This window comes from Electrophorus electricus, chromosome 21 (genome assembly GCF_041902795.1).
Source record: "Electrophorus electricus isolate QZ-2024a chromosome 21, ASM4190279v1, whole genome shotgun sequence".
In the NCBI taxonomy this organism is placed as follows: domain Eukaryota; kingdom Metazoa; phylum Chordata; class Actinopteri; order Gymnotiformes; family Gymnotidae; genus Electrophorus; species Electrophorus electricus.
The window spans coordinates 13,882,501-13,891,580 of NC_137517.1; the positions used below are offsets into that span (position 1 = coordinate 13,882,501).

General features: G+C 43.3%; 2 protein-coding genes across 4 annotated transcripts in view; both read right to left on the minus strand.

Moving 5' to 3' along the window:
- dck (deoxycytidine kinase) overlaps positions 1-2,237 on the minus strand; it is a 4,165-nt gene extending 1,928 nt beyond the window's left edge. For both annotated transcript variants that reach the window (XM_035521159.2, XM_035521158.2), the window contains exons 1-4: positions 2,058-2,237; positions 1,603-1,718; positions 906-1,099; positions 299-446 (exon numbers count right to left, since the gene is read on the minus strand). In XM_035521159.2, coding sequence (XP_035377052.1) covers positions 299-446; positions 906-1,099; positions 1,603-1,718; positions 2,058-2,148 — 549 coding nt within the window. In that variant the 5' untranslated portion in view covers positions 2,149-2,237. The remainder of the gene's footprint in view (positions 1-298; positions 447-905; positions 1,100-1,602; positions 1,719-2,057) is intronic.
- Positions 2,238-2,409: 172 nt separating this feature from the next.
- mob1bb (MOB kinase activator 1Bb) lies at positions 2,410-8,833 on the minus strand. 2 transcript variants are annotated; one of them, XM_027032674.3, is made up of 6 exons: positions 8,499-8,833; positions 7,182-7,348; positions 6,327-6,420; positions 5,883-6,016; positions 4,350-4,513; positions 2,410-3,974 (listed from the first exon to the last, which is right to left on the minus strand). In XM_027032674.3, the coding sequence occupies exons 1-6, from the start codon at positions 8,510-8,512 to the stop codon at positions 3,897-3,899; spliced, it is 651 nt and encodes a 216-aa protein (XP_026888475.1). In that variant the 5' UTR covers positions 8,513-8,833; the 3' UTR covers positions 2,410-3,896. The 2 variants fall into 2 exon arrangements, with proteins under 2 accessions (XP_026888475.1, XP_026888476.1); XM_027032675.3 differs by lacking the exon at positions 8,499-8,833 and adding an exon at positions 7,932-8,057.
- Between the last annotated feature and the right edge of the window lie 247 nt (positions 8,834-9,080).

Below are 9,080 nucleotides of genomic sequence, written 5' to 3' on the forward strand. Positions count from 1 at the left end.
ATTTATTTTCTTTATTTATTTTTTATTTTATTTTTTTTTTTTTTACAATTTTTACTTTCAGCACTTATAGATACAATACAGGTCTCATGTGTTCACATATGTTCCATATTAACCCTGATTAGTTAGGGGTACTCTTATGAGTTATACTGTTTGAAATGAACTGAGTCAGTCTAGGTACTGTAATACAATACTGTGTATACACACACGCGTATGTGTGCACTCATGTGTAGACGTGTGTGCAGTCACGCATATGTGTGCACTCATGTGTAGACGTGTGTGTGCAGTCATGCGTGTGTACCTCCGGTGCTGCGCGCAAGTAGATGATGCCGTCCAGTTCGATGTGATGACCAAACTGCTTATGTAGCCAGCTGTGCCAGTCCTGGTATATAGCCCACTCTGTCTCATTCACACACTCGTTCTCATACAGGTTAGCGGTAAAAATATACCTGCAAGACAGAGAGAATGTGAAGATATTACACACACACACACACACACACACACACTATTGTATTACAGTGTTTGTGGGTACTTCCATTGACTTGTTAATTATTGTGACAAACAATACCAGGCCTATACCTGTCTCTAACCCTCCCAACGTAGTAACCAAACAAGTAACTTCAGGCTTTTCAAATTTCTTAAATAAAAGCCGCACTAAAAAGGCAAACGAAATGTCAAATTTGGTGTTTTCCCTTCACTATGAAGGCATGTGGTTCCCACAAAGATATATATAAATAAATGCACGCACAGACACACACACACACACACGTTTACAATAAAGATATACTTGTTGACAGAGAGAATCATGGCGTTAGACACACAACCACTGTCAGGAACCAGCTGTCTTCCCTATCACACGAAGCCATGAGCCCCCCCCCCATCCACACACTCCATCATCCCCACCCCACCTGTCGCTGTAGACAGATCGCTCAAAGAACTGCACGGGGTTCTCTGCCTGTTGCAGCTTGCCCCTGGCTGAGTTGATCTGAGCCCGCACGCGGCTCATGCAGGCGTAGCTCTGGAGTGTGTATGCCCATCTCTCTGGCTTCTCATACATCATCTTCAGCACGTTACCCCCGCTCTTCTGAGACGGGGTCAGCTCCTGACACACAGACATGGGTTTAACCAAAGGCAGACGAGCTTCAAATACAACGCATGTGGTAATTCATTCCCATGCTCATATTTTCTCTCTTTCTTCGTCCACTGCTGACGCGTTTCATACGAGAGACTTAACTAGGGTCGAATTAATAACTAATGCGGTTTCGACTTCGTCATTCAGACTCATTATTTAGAAAGAGCACTCCGTTGTACTGTGCAAAAACGGTCGGCAAAATACGTAGAAATGTCGTGTTAAAGCTTTATCTGTTCAGCTGGTCACACATCACATATGCGGGTGAAGCAGGAGTCTCGTGTTGCCATGCCAACTGACGAAGCCACAGCTGCTTCCTGCGCGCTCGTTACGGAACCGTCATCAAAACGACATCTACGCGCACCGCCATCGCATAACTAAATAGGATTTACCCCGCGTATCTCTCATTTCAAACTCACGTCGGACAGCAAGTCGTGTGCATTGGCGGGGGAAAATAGCGGAGGGTAAAGGGGTACCTCGAAGTCGCCGTGCTCGGTTTGCACGTTGCACCACCGCGCGATAGGCTCGGGCACCACGTCCCACTCTTTGTCGTGTTCTTCCAGAACGCGCACAAAAGTCGATTTGCCCGCCGCTAAAATACAGATAATCATACGCATTTAAAACAACGGTAAAGGTGAAAAATAACAAATGCACAAACGTTGAGATGTTCTTAAAAAGCTTACCGTCGCAAAGTCCTAAGTGCAAGAATGTATTTTAACTCGTTTTGCTTACGCTTTAATGTGTTTGATTCATTTAATAAATTAATTCCACAGCAATATAGCTTAGCTACTGTTATTGCCCGGTTTGTCTGCAAAATCTACAAATTAGCAATTATCGCGCCGAATATTTCCCTTTATTCGATACTAAATGTATCGTCCATCCAGCCTTAAACATCACGTACACGTCCTGCCGCATAACTTGAAGCACTCACCGATATTTCCCTCAATAGAAATGCGCTTTATTCTTTTCTCCAGGCTTTCGTTTAGATGGCTGGGAAACGCTCTTTTGGAAGTCCGAGACATGTTTTAAGTCACTTAACGTGGCAACGCAACGTTTCGACCGTCAGTGGCGGTAGCAGCGGAAAACCGCGGAAGTACCGGAACGCGCTTGAACTTTGGCGCGCTGGGACAGAAAAGCGGAACAATACGCTGATATAACGGCGACCAATCAGTGAGCAGCACCAGGGCTTTCATTGGTGCACTGGCGATGTTGTGGGCGGTCCCATGTGCCAACGGAACGACCACGTTTACACGGAATTTCTACTAATAAAAAATAACAAACGCTTATCAAATTACTCAGCTTTTAATTCAAACAAAAACATTACTTTTGCTTTCTGATATACAGATTTTATTACTGTAAAACATACATCAGTTTTAATGTTTCTTTTCTTGTAAAAGTCTCATTCCAGCTACCACGGATGTATTCCAATACATAGAAACGCCCTAAATATTATACAGCCCAGGGAAAATATAGCTCTCTCAGTGGCAACATTGCTATTCATATAAATATTTGTAACAATGCACAGTTGGCACAATCGCTGCAGTGGTTTTTTTTTTGGGGGGGGGGGGGGGAGGGGAGAAGATACGCGTTCAGGTTGAACTGTTCAAGAAGTTGAAGGAGCTGAAATTAAAACGCCAAAGTAAACGGACTTTAAAGGCAGGAAGCAATAATGTTAAGAGTGCCATGGTTCTAGATCAGCTGTAAAACCCAGAATGGTCAGTAAGCGTGGGAAAAAAACTAAAAAAAAAAAAAAACTAAAAAAAAAACTACACACTTAAGAGAGAAAAACAGACCAAAGCATACATGTGCAACCGTCGAGGTCAAACCACTCCTCATTAGGAATTACAATTTCAGAATCTGACAAGAGAGGGCCTGACTTGGCAGGTAAGCATATCAATGAAAAAATCGATAGGCGCCATCAGTACATCAGTCAGTCAGTCATTGAGGAAGTCAGCGGGGCTACTGAAGTCACATGTGCTGTGGCCCAGAATATCCTGAGTTAGTTCAGTTGATCTACCTACACTTAGCAATACTTATCTAGTGAACACAAATACAACTGAAGTTCAGGTCGCTAATGCGATGACAAGTGTTAAGTTACCGACCGCATACTGTAGCCAAATATACTGGAAAACTAAGGTATAAGATGTCACAAAGCGCGAGAGACTAAAATATAGACCATTAATAATTACTCAGCATTAAGAGGTAAGCAAAATGGCACAATAATTGCATAGGAAAACAGACTTTATATATTTATCTATAGAGTATCCTTTAGCAGTCAGCATCACGTAGTGAAAACCCCGACACCCTCATAGCGAGCGTGTCACTTCATTGGCTCAATGCCATACTAGTAGACATTGGTGTAATACATTAAGCAACCACAAGGTGGCAATCCATTCAAAATGCACAACAAAAAAAACTAAATTTAAAGGCTTGAGAAACAAAATAATAAAATCAAGCGGAAAAACTTTAAACAATTCCTAGTTTTAAAATACCGTCTAGTTAAGAGCAGAAAAATATGTTGACAAGTTAGCATAGCTATCCAACTCCCCTTTAAGCTTAGGCATTAATGTTGTGCTAGTGTGGTTTCTGTTAGAAAATGGCATCTCCTGTCGAACAGTGAACAGTAGTTTAGTCTGTGCTATAATGAACATATCAGGGAAGGTCATTTGTGCAGAGCAGGAGAGAGACCAGACAGAGCATAATGGGGTGCAGGACTGTGATAAAGAAAGAGAGTGGTCTCTCTCTCTTCCTTCCGTCTTCGTTCCTCAATCTATCTGTCTTTGGTTGTCAGTTTCTCAATCAGCTCCTGGAGGGGTGCGAGCTCCTTACGGTCAATCAAGTTAAACTCCTGCAAAAAAAAGGACACCAAAAACAAGACCAAAATGTGCTTTTGGGAAATGAACTATGCAAAAGTGGCTTAAAATGAGCCATTTACACTTATGCCAGAACTAATATGTCCTACGATAGAATGAAAACATTCACCTGGACCAGAACTACGGTCACATCATACAACAAAAATCATACAATACTATCACTTTCACCTGTTTGCAATAAGTCAAACCTAAAATCTTTCGGCTTGATAACGACTTCAGACGACACCGAAAACACCATTAAACACAAACCTACAGACTCGGAAGAACTTGGTTGTCAACATGGCGTTATCCACGTCACCAACTGGGGCAGCATCGTTAGCATTACCGCGGTTACGCAGAAGCGGACTCACCTGGACGAAGAAGATGAAGTGCTTGAAGGAGGTGTTGAGGTGCGCCTCCTCCTGCAGCTGCATGACGGAGTCGAAGTGCTGGTGGTAGATGTGGGCGTAGACCCGGAACAGCCGCTTCAGGATGGTCTTGGCCACCGACATGAAGTTCTTAGGAAAGGGAACACCTGGAGGGAGGGAAAGAGGGGACGCACACAAAAGCAAAATGGGGAAAACTTGCTTTGAAAACCTTTGCAAGACTACAGAAGAATTAACTAGAAGAATTTAAAAAAAAAACACTTAAGGAATACAGACTACCTAGAGACTCGTTACTTACATGAAAAATACACAATCAAATCAAAGTGACCAGAATTAAAGAAAGTATTTCAGCATTACCACCAACGAGACATTTTGGAACACTAAAGCAAAAGAAGCTCTCGTTAAACTCTTTAATCTAATTTTGGAAAGTCTTCCTGAGATCTGGAATCAAGGGCTAATAATGCTCATATACCTAATAATTAGAGGTATTTGTGTGTGTAATAATCTAGTGAAATTATTTTCTATTATAATAAAGGCCAGAATGACCTTCTTCATGAAGCACAAGGTCTTAAGCAAATTTCAAATGCTTTAAAAAAAACACTGCACATCAGACCATATGAATTCTTTATATTCTCTAACTGGCAGAAATCTCACACCAAATCCAATTTATTTCATTCAATTTGGCACAAGGACTTACTATTAAACCTTTTCAAAATGGAAAGGGTAGGAATATTATATTGATATTCTAAAATTTGGTACATTCAAACAGCAAACGTGTGGTAAGAATCGGGAAATACAGAACAGGTTTCTTCCAGCAGTGCCATGAGATACCACAATGGCATATCTTAAGTCCTACCTTATTTAACTTCTGCATAAATCATCTTGGACAGCACTGGACGATGGCAGGTTTAACTTCCCATGATGTTGAAGTGCTTGCTCTGTGCTGATGACACTGTGCTAATGTTCAGAGCGGTCACACAGAGCAGTACTGCCAAAAATCCCTCAATGGCCGAACCACACCCCATAAAATAAAAGAGCCGTTCTGGTCAATTACGTCTGGTCAGATCCTCCTTTTCCTAATACAATCCTGCATAGGCAGACCATGTTGGAGTGATTTTTCTGTTTTCTGTTTGTTCGTTCAGCTTTTTTAAATGAGGTTTTTCTTCACTTTACTTTTTTGTAACGCTCCGGCAAAAGTGCATCATCACAGTCAAGTAAACGCTATAAAACGTTTTAAAATGAACTGCCCAAAAAAATTAAACGAGTGACGGGGATGAACAGGAATGCAACTACAGTACCAGAACAGGGACGTTCCGCTCGATCTGCAGCTCTGCAGTGCTCTACTATTACAACAGACCAGTCACCAGCTTACAATCGCCTTATAACTCCAACCGACCTACTGAAGTTTAGCTTTAAGAAGTCTCTTTTCAAGAGGTGCATTAAAAACACCAGCAATCTGCCTGCATACTCGGAGCTACTTATTAACGTCTGTCGGGCGTTTGGGTTTTCGAGACGCACCTATTTTGGATGGGAAGAGAGTTTCGTCGTCGAGCTGGTCCTGCACCCAGGTCATCAAGTAGTCGATGTATTTAGGAGCAGAGCACTTGATCGGCTTTTTGATGTTGGTTCCGTCAGCCCAGTGGTACTCGTATCTGTTAGGGAGACACCGATGTGTAAGCAAACACCTACACCGATGCGGTTGATGGCAAAACGACATGCACAGGTCAGAGGATGCGGACAAAACGATTACAACCACTCGGGAAGCAATAGGGTAGCAAGAAAGAATCTCGACCCCCAATACAAGATAAACCCTCACACGCTCCCTCCCTCTCACACACACGCATTCCCATATCCCCCACACCCTTTCTTTCTCTCCCTCTGTCATAGTACCTAGCAGCACACCCAAACAAACGCACTCCATCACAGGCATCCATCCATCCATCCACACACACACTTACTTACTTGGGTCCTGCAGACATGACTGGACAGCTGTCTTCCGAGCAGAAGTCTGTAATGGTCCCATAGAGCATGTTGATCTGGTTGAAGAAGTCCACCGCTGCACACATGCAAAAGGTCACATGACCAAACACTTCAGCCTACAGTCCTGCTTGGGTCACATGGCTGCCATGCACTAGCATGCAAAACATGTCTTCCTTCTACTGAGTTTAAACAGCAGAAAAAAAAGAGACTAGCAGAAAGAGATGGTGAAGGCCAGAAAGCAATCCTGCATGAATGTGTATGTGAGAGAGAGTGATCTATTCCAAATGTCAGTGAGTAAACAATATAACCCCCCACCCCCACTGACACACTTTACATTCCTAATGATTTAAGACAAATTCATTCAGTTTGACGTGTGGGTGGGATTGCTTAGAGTCACACTTCCTCCAAACTGTGTGCAGAAATGAGGCACTGGTTTGGTCTGGCCTTGTGTGTGTGCAGCACTGTGTAAATAAGGTCATGGAGAAAAGGACAAAGAGCCTTTTTTAAGATTCAGTCTGGCACTCTATATACACACACACACACACACACACACACACACACAAAGTTTCAAAACAGATTGCACCACCAGCACTCACATTAATGCACCATTCATTCATTCATTCATTCTAAACACTTTTTAAAGCTCTCACTGACACTTCCACTACTGAAATGATCCCCAACAAACTCAAGCAACTGGTGTACCGTTACCGTAATGAATCTGCTACTAGGTAGCCTATAGCACCCTGTTGTGTGTACACCCCGTCTTATGCACATCGTCTGTTTGACCGGAGTGTTGTGGAAGGAGCTGTGGGTGTGATGGGTAAACTAAGGCCTTACTGTTGACAGCGACCCACTCATTCAGGTCCTCCCCATCGGGAAGCATCACAGCCATGCGCAGGTTTCCACTTCCCAGGGTCGCCTCAGCGTGCTTCAACAGCTCATACTGGTGAGAACCTTCCGGAATGTTCTTCTTCGGCTTGAACGTCTTAGATGAGCGGCTCCCGCTGGGGAGGGGAGGGAGGGGGTAGAGTCATTGGGGAACACACATAGATGTCATGGAGAGATTAGGAAACGAGACCGTCTGTGCGTGCAAGTGCGAGTGAGAGAGAGAGATCGAGGGGGGGGACCAGACTTCCTTGTTGCTGAGGTAATGTCACAGACCCCACTGTTAACTGAATCAATATGCTGACAGATCCAAGCACAATATGCTGTCCCAACTTCGAAAATAAGAGAACGCTGGCGCAGCAAAAGCTTGTCCAATATGTGCGACTTCACGTGTAGCACCGAGTTCAAACCACATTGGATGAATTTATGGCTGTTCAAGTCCTCCTCCCTCTCTATCGAGACTGTGAACGGGGCAGCTGTTTTCACTACTTTTTTTTAAGCGTTACCAGCGACTTCGTTTTCTAAAACAGTGCATGGAATCAATGGAGAATTACCAAATCCATCCAGCTGCATACAATTCACGCAAGTGCCTGAATCGGGAGCAGGCCTATCCAGTACTAAAGGCCTCGAGTATCTGTTCCCCTTTCGACGCACAGGAACTGTTAAACATCACGCAAAAGAAAAATAAATAAAAACAATTACCATGGTGGCAAGGTTCCCCTCGACTAAAACGTGCCTTGTTGAAATCCGAAATCTTACGCTGAGAGAGTAGCTAGGCACCTTTCTGCAGATGTCCGCTAGCTCATATATCACGGAATGATCGTAATATAATTATCAGGTTTCAATATGTGCTGAAGTCGTCTAAGGAAGCAGCTCTTTTGCCCAGCCAGCGGTGATTTAGAGTAACGTTACTGTTACTCTAAAACTGCTCTCCAACCTCATTATATACAAACCACTAACTACTATTCCGGCGAGGACATCGCTAAAAACAGAAAATGTCTCGGCAACTAGACTGGGAAAACTTCGCAGGAACCTCTACTGACTAATTATCAGTTTCGTGTAAGGTGTAACTAATTATGAGTTTGATCCGAGTTGTCCAACAGAGCTGGTCCTTGATTTCTAGACACGGTTAGCAAGCTGGTCTTGATGAAGGGCTAACGAGTAGCAGAATCTGAAGCGCTCGTTTTTGCTCATCGCATCGCTAGATATCTAGACCGGCTAACAGTATGTATATAACAACTTATCAGCAGCGACTTTTTGAGAACTTACAATAAAAAACTCATCCTCTTCTGTAAATCTTGTGCAGGAGGAAAGACGCAGTGATTGGAGCGAAGATTCACAGCGCCACACCGGCGGCCTCCGACGGGAAAAGTCCTCACCACTAACCCCGTGGATATGCAACAAAACAGTCGGAGGAAGTCTATAGCTAACTGACCGATTTAGCTCCTGCTCGGTTATAATTATGGCAGCTTACACCTTACACTCTTGTTCTTTTGAGGTTTTAGTGCAAGATAGATTGGACTGCCTTTCAAACGTGCGCTGTTCTGTAGATTTCAACTGCGTCTGCTGTCCGCCACGACCACCCGGATTATCTGTAAATCTAAGACATCATAAACTTCAACAGCTGCGTTCAAGAAACGCAGGTTTGAGAATATCACTGTTGGTTGGCTAGATATTACAAAACGTAAGACGTTTAGGTTGCAGAGACTACAAAAGGTCTAGACAAAGTCTAAGTTACACAAACGTCTCTTCTGTTCATGAGGATTTAATGCGTCACACAAAGTAGTCCAGAAAATGATTACAATCATTTTTCTCCTAAATTTGTTTTTATTTTCTACAGATGAGCGGCCC